At 36.9% G+C, this 21,221-nt stretch overlaps 1 protein-coding gene across 2 annotated transcripts in view; it reads right to left on the bottom strand.

Moving 5' to 3' along the window:
• Positions 1 to 21,221, bottom strand: part of scarb2a (scavenger receptor class B, member 2a) — an 83,442-nt gene that overhangs the window by 8,559 nt on the left and 53,662 nt on the right. For both annotated transcript variants that reach the window (XM_039750778.1, XM_039750777.1), the window contains 5 exons: positions 18,819 to 18,997; positions 16,959 to 17,077; positions 10,374 to 10,447; positions 1,718 to 1,769; positions 1,172 to 1,324 (listed from right to left, as the gene is read on the bottom strand). In XM_039750778.1, the coding sequence (XP_039606712.1) occupies positions 1,172 to 1,324; positions 1,718 to 1,769; positions 10,374 to 10,447; positions 16,959 to 17,077; positions 18,819 to 18,997 (577 nt within the window). The remainder of the gene's footprint in view (positions 1 to 1,171; positions 1,325 to 1,717; positions 1,770 to 10,373; positions 10,448 to 16,958; positions 17,078 to 18,818; positions 18,998 to 21,221) is intronic.

The following is a 21,221-nucleotide window of genomic DNA, read 5'->3' as shown; positions in this document are numbered from 1 at the left end:
TCTCTAATAAATAAACCAACTTTTTCGAATATTTGTCCCGGTAATTTGATAATTGTCATAGAAAAAGCTAATCTAATGGGAAACTGTAAACATTTTAATATGAATGGCGTATCAAGATCTCCTTTGGTGTACAATGTTTTCCACGGAAGATGTACTACATTTCCTTTCTTGTCGGCTGTTAAAATTTTACATATCAGAATTGTTTGACCAATTTTGAATACAATTAATCGTGTTCTATTGCATAGCCCAGCACTCATATATAAATTATGCAAATAACATTATGATACATCCTTCTTTCAACATTAATTTGGCCAGTGGAAGACCAGACGGTGTTAATAGGTACAGATATTCTACGGGATGTTTTCATCTTCCGCACAATCACCAACAACTGTTTCAGCATAGTCTAATGATACGCATTTAACCAATTTGCCATGTACTCGATCGACAATTTTTCCATAAATTAGTTTGACTTCATTGTTTCTCGATGCTAGGATTGCCCAAGTACTCATTTCTTCTGTTGATAACCTATCCATCCATTATCCAACCCGCTATATCCTAACTACAGCTTTGGGATTAAATTCTTCATTAAGATGTGGACATAATAAGTCTTCTTTTATTGGGAACTTAAAGTGAGGAAAACATAAAAATTTATAAGAGCTGAGAGCGCAAGAACTGTGTCTGACAAAAGCATTCACATGAACGAGAAGTGAGAGGACTGTGGGCGTGGGCCGTTAACCGTAAACGGTTCAGAGGAGGGCGGGACTTGTTAAAATCTCTTGGTCAATAGTCTCATCTTGCGGGACTTGAAAACATCTCGTCTGGTCTCGATTTTTTTTTTTATAATAGAAAGATTTAATTATTTAAGCTCAAATATCACTGCAATACATTTTTTTTTGCAGTTTAATATTTTCCAACATATTCAAATATTTTCCAACATATACGGTAACAGTTTCTTGCAAACACTTTATTAGATTTCTGCAGCACTTGATTGAGGTTACAAATTGATTTTATCTCCCTCTCCACTGCTGCTATTTCACAATGTCTCTAAAGTCTGTTCATTTAACTTTTTGACAGCACATATTTGGATGAGCACACACCCCTAAATTAATACACATAAAACTTTTAGTTAGTGCCAGCAGAACTAATAATTTTTGGTTGTAAAATAACTCACCTTCTGCTGTCGTGCACGGAGTAACAAGATGATTAGAATGCACAACATTAGAACTCCAAGTCCAACAATTATCAGTGGAAAGTTTGTTACAATGGTGGCAATGAGTAGCAGTGTCCTTATATTTTGAGCAGATTTATCATCAATGATAACACTCTGTAACACCAAAAAAAGATTGAATAATTACTCTGCATAAGCATGGAATTAAAAAGAATGCCATTAATTAATCAGACTACTTCAAAATCTGGATAACGCATAGCTAAATATTGCAAATTATTTTGCTCTTTGAGAAAATGAAATGTTCAGGAATAGTCATATAATAAATTGACTATAATAGCATTGATAATTTTTTAAAGGAAAAAAATATTTCTGAACGTCTAAAAAAAACAAAACAAACATAACTCTCAGGCAAAGAATCACACTTGATGCATGAATGCCCATGATGTGAATGCTTATTTTACAATTGGTTCTCAGTGTATAAATACTCAAACACTTAACAACATGAACAGTACCTCATAATAAACTTGGTCATCAATGCCACATTCTTACCTCATTTATGAACATAATGGGGAATATTGTTTGATTCAGAAGTTTGGTTTGCCTAAAGAGAGATTTAGGAAAAAAGGGTCAAAAAAGTAAAGAATATTGTTTTAGCAAGATTAATGTCACTTCAGTTCAATAATATTTTTCTTGGTTCATTTCTGCTACCTCTCACTTGAAATAAAACTGACACATACAAAAAGCTGACTCTTGGAAAATTGCTAAGTCAGAATACGAGTACTGAATGCTGATCAATATGCATAACAAGACTTTCATGGAATGACTAATATAATACATACAACTTATATTTTGAGTTTTATTAGCATGCTTACCATTTTTAAGTACTATTCACAAGCGCTTGAGGAAATATAAGCTTTCTAAAGGAAAGTCAACAGAGTAAGTTTTACTCAATTGTCACAATCAAATTATAGTTTATTATTAATTAGATAAATAGTATATTATCTATACTAATAAAAGGCAAAGCCCTCACTGACTGACTGACTCACTAATGACTAATTCTTCAACTTCCTGTGTAAGTAGAAGGCTGAAATTTGGCAGGCTCATTCCTTACAGCTTACTTACAAAAGTTGGGCAGGTTTCATTTCGAAATTCTACGCGTAATGGTCATAACTGGAACCTATTTATATCCATATACTGTAATAGACTTTAGCTCGATGGCCGTGGGAAGCGGAGTTGCGTGTCGCATCATCACGCCTCCCATGTAATCACGTCAACTGACTGTGAACGCAGTATGTAGAAAACAAGGAAGAGCTCCAAAGAGCGCTGAAGAAAAAACGCATACAAGCATATTCATGAGTGCAGCTACTGCGGAAACAAAGCACAGTGTAAACCGTAAGCTTAAATTAAGTTTATAGACACGTTCCCGCTGCAGTTTGTCATGCCTTCAACAAATACTTTATTCGCGAGATACAAGTTTAATCAGAAGACACGAGGTATAAACGAGACTTTGGATCACTTTGTAACGGAGTTAAAATTGCTGTAGCGAGAAACTTTTAAGTGCCAGGTCTTAGCTAACATTAAATAAAGCCGCGGACATGGCAACATCACACAAGAAAGCAGCTCATGTGAACTGACTGAACGCAGTACAAGTTATGACTTCCATGAATCAAACCTGTTCAAAAAACACATTACACAATTGACAAGGTAGGAAAAGAATATGCTCCGAGCTGAGCTCCACAGCTAACGCGGTCTTGCGGAAGCAAGTTCGTCATGCTGCCACCAAATACTCACAGAAAAATCCACAAGTTAATACACACGCTGTCTTTAGAGTTTCTCCACACTCAATGTATTCCTCGCATCCCTGTTATACCCTCTGATCTCCCATTTCAATTCAAATGCCTCCAATTTCCAGTAAGGCACTGCTTCGCGATGACAATTAATAAGTCTCAGGGACAGACCCAACAAAAGGTTGCCATTGATTTGAGGCAACATTGCTTTTCTCCTGGACAACTATACATTGCATTCTCAAGAGTTAGCTTGCACAGCTTGGTCATATTACAACCGGAGTGCTGAACTGACAACATGGTAAACAAACAGATCCTTAACAAATAGTTATTGGTATATTTTCCCTCAGTTTAAAAAGGTTTTCTTTTCTTCTTAATAAAAATGTAAAAGCAGTACTTCGTCACTGCGAAGCGTGGGGATTTCGCTATATACAATATACAGTGGGATGCAAAAGTTTGGGCAACCTTGTTAATAGTCATTATTTTCCTGTATAAATCGTTGGTTGTTACGATAAAAAAATGTCAGTTAAATATATCATAAGGAGACACACACAGTGATATTTGAGAAGTGAAATGAAGTTTATTGGATTTACAGAAAGTGTGCAATAATTGTTCAAACAAAATCAGGCAGGTGCATAAATTTGGGCACCGTTGTCATTTTATTGATTCCAAAACTTTTAGAACTAATTATTGGAACTCAAATTGGCTTGGTAAGCTCAGTGACCCCTGACCTACATACACAGGTGAATCCTATAATGAGAAAGAGTATTTAAGGGGGTCAATTGTAAGTTTCCCTCCTCCTTTAATTTTCTCTGAAGAGTGGCAAAATGGGGGTCACAAAACAACTCAAATGACCTGAAGACAAAGATTGTTCACCATCATGGTTTAGGGGAAGGATACAGAAAGCTGTCCCAGAGATTTAAGCTGTCTGTTTCCACAGTTAGGAACATATTGAGGAAATGGAAGACCACAGGCTCAGTTCAAGTTAAGGCTCAAAGTGGCAGACCAAGAAAGATTTCGGATAGACAGAAGCGCGAATGGTGAGAACAGTCAGAGTCAACCCACAGACCAGCACCAAAGACCTACAACATCATCTTGCAGCAGATGGAGTCACTGTGCATCGTTCAACCATTCGGCACACTTTACACAAGGAGATGCTGTATTCGAGAGTGATGCAGAGGAAGTCTTTTCTCCACCCACAGCACAAACAGAGCCGCTTGAGGTATGCTCAAGCACATTTGGACAAGCCAGCTTCATTTTGGAATAAGGTGCTGTGGACTGATGAAACTAAAATTGAGTTATTTGGGCATAACAAGGGGCATTATGCATGGAGGAAAAAGAACACAGCATTCCAAGAAAAACACCTGCTACCTACAGTAAAATATGGTGGTGGTTCCATCATGCTGTGGGGCTGTGTGGCCAGTGCAGGGACTGGGAATCTTGTCAAAGTTGAGGGACGCATGGATTCCACTCAGTATCAGCAGATTCTGGAGACCAATGTCCAGGAATCAGTGACAAAGCTGAAGCTGCGCCGGGGCTGGATCTTTCAACAAGACAACGACCCAAAACACTGCTCAAAATCCAATACGTTCTGGAATGGCCATCTCAGTCCCCAGACCTGAATATAATTGAAAATCTGTGGTGTGAGTTAAAGAGAGCTGTCCATGCTCGGAAGCCATCAAACCTGAATGAACTAGAGATGTTTTGTAAAGAGGAATGGTCCAAAATACCTTCAACCACAATCCAGACTCTCATTGGAACCTACAGGAAGCGTTTAGAGGCTGTAATTTCTGCAAAAGGCGGATCTACTAAATATTGATTTCATTTCTTTTTGTGGTGCCCAAATTTATGCACCTGCCTGATTTTGTTTGAACAATTATTGCACACTTTCTGTAAATCCAATAAACTTCATTTCACTTCTCAAATATCACTGTATGTGTCTCCTATATGATATATTTAACTGACATTTTTTATCGTAACAACCAACGATTTATACAGGAAAATAATAACTATTAACAAGGTTGCCCAAACTTTTGCATCCCACTGTATGTGTATATATATATATATATATATATATATATATATATATATATATATATATGTATGTGTATATGTATGTGTATATGTATGTGTATATATGTATATGTAGATATGTATATACAGTGGTGTGAAAAACTATTTGCCCCCTTCCTGATTTCTTATTCTTTTGCATGTTTGTCACACAAAATGTTTCTGATCATCAAACACATTTAACCATTAGTCAAATAGAACACAAGTAAACACAAAATGCAGTATTTAAATGATGTTTTTTATTATTTAGGGAGAAAAAAAATCCAAACCTACATGGCCCTGTGTGAAAAGTAATTGCCCCTGAACCTAATAACTGGTTGGGCCACCCTTAGCAGCAATAACTGCAATCAAGCGTTTGCGATAACTTGCAATGAGTCTTTTACAGCGCTCTGGAGGAATTTTGGCCCACTCATCTTTGCAGAATTGTTGTAATTCAGCTTTATTTGAGGGTTTTCTAGCATGAACCACCTTTTAAGGTCATGCCATAGTATCTCAATTGGATTCAGGTCAGGACTTTGACTAGGCCACTCCAAAGTCTTCATTTTGTTTTTCTTCAGCCATTCAGAGGTGGATTTGCTGGTGTGTTTTGGGTCATTGTCCTGTTGCAGCACTCAAGATCGCTTCAGCTTGAGTTGACGAACAGATGGCCGGACATTCTCCTTCAGGATTTTTTGGTAGACAGTAGAATTCATGGTTCCATCTATCACAGAAAGCCTTCCAGGTCCTGAAGCAGCAAAACAACCCCAGACCATCACAGTACCACCACCATATTTTACTGTTGGTATGATGTTCTTTTTCTGAAATGCTGTGTTCCTTTTATGCCAGATGTAACGGGACATTTGCCTTCCAAAAAGTTCAACTTTTGTCTCATCAGTCCACAAGGTATTTTCCCAAAAGTCTTGGCAATCATTGAGGTGTTTCTTAGCAAAATTGAGACGAGCCCTAATGTTCTTTTTGCTTAACAGTGGTTTGCGTCTTGGAAATCTTTTTGCCATTTGTGGATAATGGCTCTCACTGTGGTTCGCTGGAGTCCCAAAGCTTTAGAAATGGCTTTATAACCTTTACCAGACTGATAGATCTCAATTACTTCTGTTCTAATTTGTTCCTGAATTTCTTTGGATCTTGGCATGATGTCTAGCTTTTGAGGTGCTTTTGGTCTACTTCTCTGTGTCAGGCAGCTCCTATTTAAGTGATTTTTTGATTGAAACAGGTGTGGCAGTAATCAGGCCTGGGGGTGGCTACAGAAATTTAACTCGGGTGTGATACACCAAAGTTAGGTTATTCTTTAACAAGGGGGCAATTACTTTTTCACACAGGGCCATGTAGGTTTGGATTTTTTTTCTCCCTAAATAATAAAAAGCATAATTTAAAAACTGCATTTTGTGTTTACTTGTTATATTTGACTAATGGTTAAATGTGTTTGATGATCAGAAACAATTTTTGTGACAAACATGCAAAAAAATAAGAAATCAGGAAGGGGGCAAATAGTTTTTCACACCAATGTATATGTATATATGTTTATATGTGTGTATGTGTATATATGTATATATATATATATATATATATATATATATATATATATATGTATATATATATATATATATATATATATATATATATATATATATATATATATATATATATATATGACAGCAACACTCATAACAGTGACAAAACAATTACATTGACAATCATGTTACGTTATTTTTAAAATGTTTCCTTTTCTTTTGTCATAACTTCTTTAACACACTACTTCTCCGATGCGAAGCACGGGTATTTTACTAGTGTGTATATATATATATATATATATATATATATATACACTGCTCACAAAAATTAAAGGAACACTTTAAAGAAACACATTAGATACATCAGATCCTAATATGAAGTTGGATATCTATACAAATAACGACAGGGCAATGTCTTAGGAACAAAAGGATGCCAAGTCTTTTAATGGAAATAAAAGTTTTCTGCCTACAGAGGGCTCAATTGTGTAGACACCCTAAAATCAGAGTGAAATGAAGATGTGGCAGGCTAGTCCATTTTTCAAAACGTAATTTCTGCTACGCAAAATGCTTTTCAGTATCTTGTGTGGCCCCCACGAGCTTGTATGCATGCTTGACAACGTCGGGGCATGCTCCTAATGAGACGACGGATGGTGTCTTGTGGCATTTCCTCCCAGATCTGTATGAGGGCATCCCTGAGCTGTTGTGCTGTCTGAGGAGCAACCTGGCGGCGCCTAATGGACCGAAACATAATGTCGCACAGATGTTCTATTGGGTTTAAGTCAGGGGATCGTGAAGGCCATTCAATTGTTTCAATTCCTTCATCCTCCAGGTACTGCCTGCATACTCTTGCCACATGAGGCCGGGCATTGTCGTGCATTAGGAGGAAACCAGGACCTACTGCACCAGCGTAGGGTCTGACAATGGGTCCAAGGATTTCATCCTGATACCTAATGGCAGTCAAGATGCCGTTGTCTAGCCTGTAGAGGTCTGTGAGTCGCTCCATGGAAATGCCTCCAAGATCATCACTGACCCACCACCAAACCAGTCATGCTAAACGATGTTACAGGCAGCATAATATTCTCCACGGCTTCTCCTGACCCTTTCACGTCTTTCACATATACTCAGGGTGAACCTGCTCTCATCTGTGAAAAGCACAGGACGCCAGTGGTGGACCTGCCAATTCTGGTATTCTATGGCAAATGCCAATTGAGCTCCCCGGTGCTGTGCAGTGAGCACAGGGCACAGTAGACATTTGGGCCCTTAGGCAACCCTCATGAAGTCTGTTTCTGATTGTTTGGTCAGAGACATTCACACCAGAGGCCTGCTGGAGGTCATTTTGTAGGGCTCTGGCAGTGCTCATCCTGTTCCTCCTTGCCCAAAGGAGCAGATACTGGTCCTGCTGATGGGTTATGGACCTTCTATGGCCCTCTCCAGCTCTCCTAGAGTAACTGCTTGTCTCCTAGAATCTCCTCCATGCCCTTGAGACTGTGCAGGGAGACACAGCAAACCTTCTGGCAATGACACGTATTGATGTGCCATCCTGGAGAAGTTGGACTACCTATGCAACCTCTGTAGGGTCCAGGTATCGCCTCGTGCTACCAGTAGCGACACTGACTGTAGCCAAATGCAAAACTAGTGAAGAAACAGTCAGAAAAAATGAGGAGGGAAAAATGTCAGTGGCCTCCACCTGTTAAACCATTCCTGTTTTGGGGTCATCTCATTGTTGCCCCTCTAGTGCATCTGTTGTTAATTTCATTAACACCACAGCAGCTGAAACTGATTAACAACCCCCTCTGCTACTTAACTGACCAGATTAATATCCCATAAGTTTCATTGACTTTATGCTATACTCTGATTAAAAAGTGTTCCTTTAATTCTTTTGAGCAGTATATATATGTTTATATGTGTGTGTGTGTGTATATGTACAGTGGTGTGAAAAACTATTTGCCCCTTCCTGATTTCTTATTCTTTTGCATGTTTGTCACACAAAATGTTTCTGATCATCAAACACATTTAACCATTAGTCAAATATAACACAAGTAAACACAAAATGCAGTTTTTAAATGATGGTTTTTATTATTTAGGGAGAAAAAATCCAAACCTACATGGCCCTGTGTGAAAAAGTAATTGCCCCTTGTTAAAAAATAACCTAACTGTGGTGTGTCACACCTGAGTTCAATTTCCGTAGCCACCCCCAGGCCTGATTACTGCCACACCTGTTTCAATCAAGAAATCACTTAAATAGGAGCTGCCTGACACAGAGAAGTAGATCAAAAGCACCTCAAAAGCTAGACATCATGCCAAGATCCAAAGAAATTCAGGAACAAATGAGAACAGAAGTAATTGAGATCTATCAGTCTGGTAAAGGTTATAAAGCCATTTCTAAAGCTTTGGGACTCCAGCGAACCACAGTGAGAGCCATTATCCACAAATGGCAAAAACATGGAACAGTGGTGAACCTTCCCAGGAGTAGCCGGCCTACCAAAATTACCCCAAGAGCGCAGAGACGACTCATCCGAGAGGTCACAAAAGACCCCAGGACAACGTCTAAAGAACTGCAGGCCTCACTTGCCTCAATTAAGGTCAGTGTTCACGACTCCACCATAAGAAAGAGACTGGGCAAAACGGCCTGCATGGCAGATTTCAAGACGCAAACCACTGTTAAGCAAAAAGAACATTAGGGCTCGTCTCAATTTTGCTAAGAAACATCTCAATGATTGCCAAGACTTTTGGGAAAATACCTTGTGGACTGATGAGACAAAAGTTGAACTTTTTGGAAGGCAAATGTCCCGTTACATCTGGTGTAAAAGGAACACAACATTTCATCAGAAAAAGAACATCATACCAACAGTAAAATATGGTGGTGGTAGTGTGATGGTCTGGGGTTGTTTTGCTGCTTCAGGGCCTGGAAGGCTTGCTGTGATAGATGGAACCATGAATTCTACTGTCTACCAAAAAATCCTGAAGGAGAATGTCCGGCCATCTGTTCGTCAACTCAAGCTGAAGCGATCTTGGGTGCTACAACAAGACAATGACCCAAAACACACCAGCAAATCCACCTCTGAATGGCTGAAGAAAAACAAAATGAAGACTTTGGAGTGGCCTAGTCAAAGTCCTGACCTGAATCCAATTGAGATGCTATGGCATGACCTTAAAAAGGCGGTTCATGCTAGAAAACCCTCAAATAAAGCTGAATGACAACAATTCTGCAAAGATGAGTGGGCCAAAATTCCTCCAGAGCGCTGTAAAAGACTCATTGCAAGTTATCGCAAATGCTTGATTGCAGTTATTGCTGCTAAGGGTGGCTCAACCAGTTATTAGGTTCAGGGGCAATTACTTTTTCACACAGGGCCATGTAGGTTTGGATTTTTTCTCCCTAAAAATAAAACCATCATTTAAAAACTGCATTTTGTGTTTACTTGTGTTATATTTGACTAATGGTTAAATGTGTTTGATGATCAGAAACATTTTGTGTGACAAACATGCAAAAGAATAAGAAATCAGGAAGGGGGCAAATAGTTTTTCACACCACTGTATATATGACAGAAACACTCATAACAGTGACAAAACAATTACATTGACAATCATGTTACGTTATTTTCAAAATGTTTCCTTTTCTTTTTCATTACTTCTTTAACACACTACTTCTCTCTTGAAGCTTGGTATGTTATAGTATATATATATATATATATATATATATATATATATATATATATATATATATATATATATATATATATATATATACACACACATATACACATACTTCAAAAATGTTTTAAACAATATTAACACTAAAATTTATATAAATCAGAAGGAAAAATGTATGCTTTTGATACTTACGGGAAGGCATCATACTTGTCCAATATAATATTCAGCTGTGCTCTTTTACATCCTCTAACAGGAAACCCTGTAAGCTGTAAATAAAATGATAATCAGTAAGTGAAGAAGCTTTCAGTGCACTGCTAAGTTGCTTTAAATCTGCTCCTTTTGGCATCATTTATAGCATATTAAAAATATATATTATTGCTTCGAGGAGCAATATCTTGCAAAATTTAATATGCAACTAAATTAATTCACATTAATGAAAATTGACATAGATGTTAATGAGTCACTGGTTCCTATGCGTTAAAAGATTTATATTTAGGTTAACAATCTCATCAGCTAATAAATGATCAAGTACAGTGGAACCTCTGGATACAATCACCCCTGTATACGAGAAATTCAAGATAAGAGGAAAGTATGAGCGAAAAATTCGGATCTAAATACGAGCATTGACTCGCGCCACAAGCCAGGCTGTGGTTATGCGTGACGCGTTTCCCAATCCGCCTCGACTCGGGGATTCACCCAAGCTGACGCTGCCAGCCCGTCAGTTCACTCAGTGTTCCTTGTTCTCCCGTAGCGTGAGGATCTACGCGTTTGTGCGCATGTGATTTCATTGTTTCGCCGTAGCAGATCGCCATATAAGCGTATCCAAAAATATTGCAGACATGCAGACGGAGAATAGGAGACGATTGCCCTCAAGAGGAGTACTAGGGTGTTGTACCGTGTTAGCCATTATGAATGTAGAGAAAAGCCAAGCAAAATGACACACTTTATTGGCTAACTAAAAAGATTACAATCGCGAGCGAGCAAGAGAGATAAGGAGGGAGAGAGAGAGAGAGAGAGAGAGAGGGGGGCGCACGAGCGAGCAAGAGAGATAAGGAAAGGGAGACGCGCACGAGAGAGAAAATGATATGATCACAAGACGCTCAGCAGACAAAGTGTATCCACACTTATTTAGCAGTGTTATTTGTTAGGAAAATTGATTTTTATGTTGATATTTTTGGGGGTGCGGAACGGATTAACTGGATTTCCATTATTTTCAATGGGGAAGTTTTGTTCTAGATACAAGAAATTCGCTATACAAGCTCAGTGCTGGAACGAATTAAACTCGTATCTAGAGGTTCCACTGTATTACTAAGTTAACAAATTAGGCAATTTCTGTGTTCTGCTATTTAGCAACTTATTAAGCATGCACACAAATTTTCTTACTGTGCAGTACTTTCTGCAGATTTTTTTCAGCTGTTTTTTTCATTATACAGGGGCAATGAAACTGTTTGAGAGTGGCTGTGTTCAATTTCACAGCTCAAGTGGTTGCAGAAGCTGGCAGAACAGTAAGTAAATAATCGGTGTCATACACGCTAATTGTAAAGAGACAAGCATGTTTCTCAAGAGAGAAGGAATTAAATTGTAAAAAAAAAAATATAAGATAAAATCTGTTATATTGCACTTAAGCCAGGGAGCATTCATACCAATACAAGTGTTGGGGGAAAAGATACAGCATTTAAAGGATGAGTATTGCAGCAGGAAATAAGGGGGAATAAGTATTAAAGGTGGTTACAGAGGACCATCGAGTTTTAATTAAACTACTCTACTTCCTTTAAAATTTGAAGTTAAGAAATACAAATACAAAAGAGTTAAACATTTCACAAACTAAATTTTAAAATTCAGACTGATACATTGCAAGTCCTATATGATGCTAGGGATGCCGGCTAATCCAGGGTCAATAAACTGGAGGAGGATGGGGCTACCTTGTACTGAAATAGAGAATTGGTGTTTGGTGGCTAAGTGTCCTTTAAAGAGAGATAATGTGTACCCCTAAATTGGCATGGAATGAAACACTAAATGAAAGAGATTGAGATAGGTGGCTCACACAAGTGCAAGGTAAGATGTTCACGCTGTCCAGGGTCAAAAACCCCAGAGTTGGAGGTCTCCAGCCATTATGAGAACCTTACATTGCTGGACCACAACTCTGAAGTGGTAGACAGGATGTGACCTCCAACACATCACCTTAAATTACCAAAAGACGGAGGTAGTGATAACAGAAGACTCAGTTATCAGGGGTACCAAGACTCATGTTTGCTCCTGAGGCAGAGCCCTCTCATATAATGTTTTGACTTCCTGGTGCACAGGTGGGAGACTTCCATGAACTCATAGACTACATGGCTGCGCAATATCTTTAAAGGTCACACTGACATTTCAAAACATTGAAAATGTATAACACCATCACCTCTCCTTGCATCACGAGATGGAAAAATGGCTCTGGATTACGAATAAATAGCTATACTTCCCATGTACCGCAGGCACACTTTATGGTGCGATACAGTTAATTTTATTTAAAACAAATTCCTGCAACTCCGCACACTTAGAAGTATTTTGCAGTGTTGTTATGATGGTTCCAAGTTCAGTTAAAGTTGCTACAAATCATGGTGCCATATTTTTTTTTTTGGAAAACAGAAGTTACTAATTACTTTTACTCACTTAAACACAGAGTCCTCAGCTGTTCTCTTTCTACCATCTTCAGAACAAAAAATGTGACTCAACGTGCATTGTAAAAATAAAATCATACATTATTGTATTTGATCGTGAATGATTATTGTGCATATTTTGCTTTTTTTTAATTATGCATGCAAAATATATGCCGAATAAAGTACATAAAGATGAGTGTTGACTGGAATTGAGAGCTTGCAATGTTACAATGTGCATGCTTTGATATATTTCAGATTTATTATCGTGTACACAGTATAATTACATTCCTACTTGCCCACAAGCAATGCTTGAAGTGGAGCCAAATTACTGGAAGTACTCTGTTTGGTTAGTGGCTTGTTCCATCTCCCAATTTATTATTATTACTTTTACATAACGTTTCCCCCTAGCTGGTTGGAGTGTGTGTTTATTAGTATATAATACTGAAGGGAGTGTGGTCCAATTGACCAAAAAAGTACCACCACACTGCCACTTTCCTTGTCTGCTGCTCAGTTTTCACTGCACAGGTGATGTAAAATATAACACTGTGACAGTGCGGGTCAGCTCCTTACTCCCTGTTTGTTTTTAGGAGCCTCTTGATACCACCATTGATAGTCATGACCAGGATGAGCTGAGCAGATAAGGAAAAACAAGCAAGGGGATGGTGAAAAGTACAAGTGCTTTTATTAAAAAGAAGTCAAAACAAAACAAGTGTTCAAAAAAGTGCAGTGCTTCATCAATAATAAATAATCCAATACAAAAAAAAAGAGCACACCAACAACTCTGCAAGAATATCCAACAATTCAAAATTAACTGAATCTGGAAACAGAAACCCAAAATGTTAAGATCGTCATAAATCTACCACTTTCTTCAGCCTTGAAGTTTGTTTAAAATTCTTATATTTCTTTATGGACAAATATGTGTTTATTAATTTTAAATGAAATAGGGCAAATAAAACCTGAGGTGTATAAATCATCATCTCAAATTTCCCTGTTTTATAATTAGCAAGTTACTTGTTTCTCCGCTTTCCCATCTATTGATTCAACTTTCATTAGCAAAGTGAATAATAGTTATGAACCATCTTTATCTCTTATGGAGCACATGCCTACATAACATATAAAACAACTGTATTCTGTCCACTTAAAACAAATATAATTAAACGTTCCCTATCTTCAGGATTTGAACATTTCATTCTGAAAACTGCTGCTATTAAACCTGTTTTAAAGTTGGCCTAAATCCACATTACTTAGCTAATTACAGGCCCAGTTCTCAACTTCCCTTTCTTTCCAAAGTTCTGGAACATTTGGTGGCTGTACAGGTGCAGCATATAAATGCTCGGTTCAGACCACTCCAGTCTGGATTTCACTCTGGTCACAGTTCTGGTAAAGGTGACTAATGATCTGTGGATGGATGCTGATTCACGGGCAATGATCAAGCTTGCTTTGATGGAACTCAGTGCTGCTTTGGACACATTCTGTCATACAATACTGCTTACACATTTACAGTAATTCCTGTGTATTAGTGGCACTGTTTTAGATGGGTTTAGGTCTTTTTAATTAACAAGTAGCACTTTGTTGTAATGGGAGTTTACAAATCGTTGGTGGCACCTGTTATTACGGATGTGCAACAAGACTCAATTTTTAGGTCTGAACTATTTAAGATTTATCAGCTTCCTTAATGTAAAATAATTTGTGCACATGGCCAGGGCTATCGCTGCTTTGCTGATAATACCCGGATACTGCATGTGTACAGACATCTATCCACATTTCTTCCACATCCTGCACTTATTGCTTGTCTGAGTGATGTCAAGTTATGGCTTACAATTTTTCAAAATTATATAGTAAAAAAACTGAAATACTTTTGATTGCAAATAAGTCTCAGTTGGTCAAGATGGATCATAACAGATGATATCCTGTTCAGTTTTCAGCTATAGTTAGAAGTCTGGGTGTTGCATCTGATTCCTCTCTGTCATTTGTTCCACATGTTAATAACTTAGTTAAAATGCCCTTTTATTATTTAAGGAATTTAGCCCAACTTCAATCATCTTTGACCTTAGCAGATGCCAAGTGTTTAGTTCCTGTTAAGGTAAAATCTAAGAGAAGCAAAAAGGTATGTAGAAATGTATGCCTTTATAGACCCTAGTACTACAGCCACAATCTGGAATGAAAATCTTCAGAGACAGTTAAACCTTCAAGGAAGAACGATTTAAGTATTCCTCCAAACAATAAGTCACTGTGATAATGAGTCAAGAATGCTAACTAATAGTACTATTTTATCAGATTTGCAAGTCTATGCGCTCAATGATAATGCATATATAGATTTCCCAAAGTGTATATGCAGGTCTCTAATTCAGTGGACAGAGAAAACATTCCACAACAGGAAGACATTGCAAAGCAGACATATTGAAGAGATACGTCTTGCATTTATAGATTCAGAAGTTTATCTATTAATAGGCATCAACAACCCCCCAAAACCTCACAAAACACAGTGGTAAGCTGTTTAAACATATGCAATAGTTAATCGTGTGTAAATAACAGAAGTACAAGAAATGTTGTATCAACAGTACAATGCATATTTTCCAGAGCGGAGAAAGAGGAAACATTGCAGGAGGACATCAAATTCATCTGAATTAAAAGGTCACTCTAAGAGGTAGTGTAGTTTTAATAAGAGAGATACAGGTTGTGAGCATGCACTAATACACTGCATTACTGCACCCACCACACGATGAACCACAGTAGAATCCCAAATTAGCACCCAAGTGCAGTTGTGCAACAGGTGACTCCTAAGCACCACACTAATTCGAATGGAATGGAACAGTGTGACTTTTTTTGGAGTGCCAATCTTGCCACGTACCCCTGAGTTTTCCGTGTAAGTTGGAAGACCTCCTTGCAGGGCTGGATGTAGGTTTACATTATACCCAGGACAGAGCTATTGCAGGTTTTAATAAGGTAAAAAAAAATAGTATAAAAAAATGAAGAAAAGGATCAGAGATATAGTAGAACCCCCTGTAATTATTGGACAATAGACACACAAGTTCACAGGGAGAGTGCAGGTTTAGTGGAGACAATAAAATTATGGGGACAAGAGCACAATATGTTCCAGAGGAGATGCAAGACTTAGACAACCTGGCAGCTAGCCTCCCTCCTACATGAGGGTGGTGGGAAATGGATTAGAGTATTTGTATATGTACAGTAACTAAATTGGAATAAGTGATAGTCAAAAGATAAAAAAGTCGGAAATAAAGTGACAACAAAAAATTCACTTGGGGTGTGTTGGGAATGTGGTCAACAAGGACATATTGACAGGAATTGTTCAATGAAACCATGTCAGCAAAGTTGTAATCAGTCAGCTCGGAACAGGGCACAGTTATTCCAAAACTGGAACCAACAAACCCGTGGTTCCAGCTTAATCAGGAAATCTAGGGCTGCCCAGTGAGTCCTACTTGGGAAGGAGGACAGTCAGCTTAAGTCAAATTACCCACACAGGTGGAGTCTATCACAAACCACGTGGCCTCCTGTGAGGAGAAAGTATAGTTTATTGAATCAAATTTTGTAGTTACAAAGGAGATATAAATACTTTCATACTCTGATTAATATTATTAATTTTGTGGAAGAATTTTGACATTCTTCTATTTTAGATGATGCACAAAACTAAAGCTAAAATGAATCTCTTTTTAATATTACCATGTAGTTACCTGAAAATCCTATTAGCAATTCAAAATTCAAGACAACCAAAGATTTTACATTCAATCTGTCACGTACAGATTTAAGAAAAGGCAGGAAGCCGGAGTAAAAATTTTAATTGTATAATGTCATTAAGATAAATTATGTTACGGTTAAAATGTAAGAAGATAAGAAAAGATAAGCGTCAACCAGTTTTTTTACATTAAATAGCAAGAATGGTATTTTTTCTTTTTAATTTTGCTATGATGTTTTTAATGGTGTGTTATGTATATGGCCTGTGTGTTTTCCTTCAAAATATTAATTGATAATTGCTCAGCACTCTAAATGAGATTTTCTTTTCCCTTTTCTCCAGACATTTATTTCTGTGATTATAATCATTTTTGGATATAACAAAGATGCTTTCTAGAAGCTAAATATACAGAGAGGCAATAAGGATTTATTAATATAAAAAACATACAGGGTTAACATCCAGGTATGTTTCATGGTCCTCCTTGTTGGGATGCATCCCCTCAATGGCATCTATATATTTCTGATCAGCCTGGAAAAAGTGTGGAAAGGACACAACAACTGGAGCATCTGCAAAGTAAGAAAAAAGTCAAGATTAAATATCTACTGTAAAAATTTCCTGTGAATGTATTATACAAGGAATTGTGTAACTGTTGATTATGTTTAGGGGATCTGTAAACCAGGACTCTTGCAATATGTCGCCATTAACTTGCAAATATGCTTAAAAACAAAAAAGTAATTCATAGCCAGATCATTTCAATACAATCTTGAATTCTTATTATTTAGATTTTATGTCAAAGGAGAGACATCAAAGATCTGATCTTGCATCCGTTTTCACGGTACATGACACTAGCTAGAAAGTCACTTGATTTCCAAGGAACAAATGCTGCAAAGGTTCAAAAATAATGGCTCACTTTTATATTGTAACATACTTTGCTTTTTAACATTCTTAAAATATTTCAGATCATCTCTGTTAGAATGAGATACATACAAATATTAACAAATAGCAGAAAGATGTCATAAAAATAGCTTGACCCCTTTTACTTTGTTCTTAGGTCACTTTATTAATGAAGTAATGTCTAAATATCCTAATTTAAGCTTTTGATTCAGTTATAAAAGCTTAGATTCAGTTATAAAAAGAGATTAAAGTAAAACATGAAAAATAAAAACAGGGCCACATACACACACGTAATAAAAACATTAATCAATATCTTCAACTTATTTTCTCCAAAACTGCTTTTCTTTTGGTAACATCTGAGAGGAAGGAAGGTGCTAAATCTGTGGGGAAAAAACCTGAATAATCCACCAAATCTTGTTCAGACAACAGGAAGAACATGCAAACTCCACACTGGTACAATGAATAAGCTATGGATTATACTCCAAAGAGTTGTGAGATAGTATACCTAACTACTCGGCCATTGTGTCGAAACTAAGAGCCTTCAACAAATAAACTACAAGGACAAATATTCTCATTAACTTGCAGTAGGCATAGGTGATGTCTCCTTAAATAATGTGCTCCCAAAAAGTCAGGAATATAGCACATATAAATCAAATTAGCAAAAAGGGCAATCTTCTTAAATTTCTCATGAACAATTTAAAAATGGGTAACAAAATAAACACAATAGTTAGTGTTCATTCGTTGGTCAAGAGTCCTGCTTTCAGCTCAAAAAGTCATTGCCATGAGGCTTTAGGTTTCCCATTTATGATGTGCGCTAATACTTCCAGAAGTATATATTTATAAATATTTTAGCAAAAAAAAAAAAAAAAAGTGTGTTTTATGGATTGTCTCACTGATCTTAGCGTTGTTTCATGGAAGGGGTGCTTGTGTTTTCCCGTTAGTTTATCCTCACTTTCTAGTGGAGTGTTTACACATCTTGAGCATAAAACTGGATAACAGACATGGATTATGAGATATGGGAGACATGAGATTTTTTCTGTTTTTTCATGGACAATTTTATACATTGTTCGCCTTTGTAGAGCATTGGGTAATATTGGATTGTACTATATCAAACTTTTCTCCCCATTCTGCATTCCTCAGGCATCGCTACAAACTACAGGGGTTAAGTACCATATAAAAATATTTTTGGATAAATTATTCCTATAAAGCTGAATCAGCTAATAAAGTATATAACTTAATCTCCTTCATGACTTACTAAATCAGGCAGTGTAAATTAAGAGAATAAAACAGCACATCTGCATTACAACAGTTTCCTTAGTCAGCATGTAAAGTTCATTCCCCTTTGACATTAAAGAAATATGAAAAAGGAAGATAATCATAAACTGTCACAAGACAAAAAGGTACAGTATTTACCATTTCTGCAAACGCTGACTTTTAACACCCCAGCTCCTAAGCATGCTCCAGAAGGAACACAGAATCCAGCATTTGAAGGGTTTTTTTCTGGTGCTGCCAAAACCTCAGAAGGGGGTGCGAACCGGTAGGCAGGTATTCCTTTTACTTCTACATCCTTTTCAAAGGCTATGTAAATGGACCTGTAAATGGATATATATTGCAGTGCTTACTCACTCTTAATTAAACAATATCCTACTAATTAGTAAGGACATTATTTTATTACTAGATTACTGTGGATTAATACTGGTTCAGATAGCCTCAAAGAGATACACTACTACCAAATTAAGGACAAGCAAAACGGGAGGAGTTAATATCATACATATACAAATTTTCAAGCTCTCTAAATTCAATGCAGTGCATTTCGAGCTTGCTAAAAATAACATTCCATTATGCTTATCTAACTTTTTAGATTATCCCATTAATTAGATTAAGTACATTAAACTTTATTCTAACACATAGTGACAGGGTTTTAAGTACACAGTATTACATATGAAAAATTGTATTTTTAAAATTTTAAATTACAGTCTAACGTTAAAAGCTACACTTATTTACAGTATGCATGCACAAATCACATGATGAATTATGCCACAAAGTTGTTATCAACATTACTAGTAACCTGCATTTTAATTTATAAATGTACACTATTTTCTGAAGAAATTATAACGTGAAACAGCTTTGGTTACATACATTAATCTGTTAGATCCAAAACAGCACAGGATTCAGCAATTAAAAGTAAAAAATGAGATGTGTGAAAATTGTATAAAAACTGAAAAATTGCTACGACAATTATTGGCACTGTTTTGAAAGATTCAAATTTGTTTGACTGGATAAATAAGATTCGCAATACAGTAAATCATACACGCCTGCAATACATTGCCAGAACTCATATGACACAACTAACAAAAAATTACGGCTTTGTTCCTTATTGACAATGACAACTGCCTGAGACCATCAGACAAATTATCACCAAACATAAAAATTGAAAAGGGTACAAGGCCATCTCCAGAGACTTGGTCTTCCTTTTTCCACAGTTAACTATGTTGTTATGAAGTTTGGTGTTAATGGAATTGTCAAAGCCTATCAGGACATGGCCAAAGATGTCTTTGAAGGTTGGTGCAAACTGAGCTTAAAAGCTGACCTAACCCATACCAAACCTGTATGCACTACACAAAATTAAGAAGGGTTTTATGAGCAATGACCAAGGAGGACCCTACTAATAAAAGACCCGCATAAAAAGCCATGGCTAATCTTCACCCAAATTTACCTTGTAAAACCAAAACACATCAGCGAAAACATTCTGTGGACTGATTAAAACAAAACAGAAACATTTTGGCAATAAAGACCAGGTATTTTTTTATAGGCCATGAAATGAAGTCTGTAAGAAAAACCAGCACCTTAACTATCGTTAAATCTAGTTAAGTTTCAATAATGTTGTGGGGCTACTTTGCTGCCTCTGGTGCTGGGGGTTTTGAAAGGTTAAGGGAATTGTAAAATAGAAGGATTAACGAGGTATTTTAGTAGGAAATGTACTTACTAGCATCAGAAAAATAGGCATGAACTGAAGATCATGGGTTTTCTAGCAGGGCATTAACTCAAAACACAAATCCAAAAGCAGAAATGAAAAGATTACAATGAAAAAAAGCAACTGTGTTAAACATGCCAGCAATGGGTTCTGATTTCAATCCGATTAAAAACTTTTGGAAAGAGCTGATGTTGGTTGGTTATGTTAATAGCCAATATTAATTGGAGCTGTTATTGGTAAAAGGAATTCAAGAGATCAAGAGCTAGAACAAACTGCAATTCAAAAGCAGGGGAAACTACTTATTAGAAGAAAGATTCAAGAAGCTTACAGAAACATTTATGTGTGAAACATTTGGAGGTCATCATTGCCAAAGATTATGCATCTAAGTATTCAGGAAGCATGCCCTTTAACACTGTCCAGGTCATGTTTTCAATTTTCTTCTGTAATTCAAATTGAAGAGACATATTTTTGTTGTATAACTTTGGGCATCCTATTAAAATGTTTTGATGATGAAATGTTGACAGATTGACATTTATTTCTGGAGTTATTATACATGTACAGTAATCCCTCCTCGATCGTGGGGGTTGCGTTCCAGAACCCCCCGCGATAGGTGAAAATCTGCGAAGTAGAAACCATATGTTTGTATGGTTATTTTTATATATTTTAAGCCCTTATAAACTCTCCCACACTGTGAACATTATTAGAGCCCTCTAGATATGAAACTAACACCCTTTAGTCAAAAGTTTAAACTTTGCTCCATGACAAGACAGAGATGACAGTTCTTTCTCACAATTAAAAGAATGCAAACATATCTTCTCTTCAAAGGAGTGCCGTCAGGAGCA

This window comes from Polypterus senegalus, chromosome 4, assembly GCF_016835505.1.
Source record: "Polypterus senegalus isolate Bchr_013 chromosome 4, ASM1683550v1, whole genome shotgun sequence".
NCBI classification, from domain to species: Eukaryota; Metazoa; Chordata; class Cladistia; order Polypteriformes; family Polypteridae; genus Polypterus; species Polypterus senegalus.
This window is presented reverse-complemented; position numbering and strand designations above follow the sequence as displayed.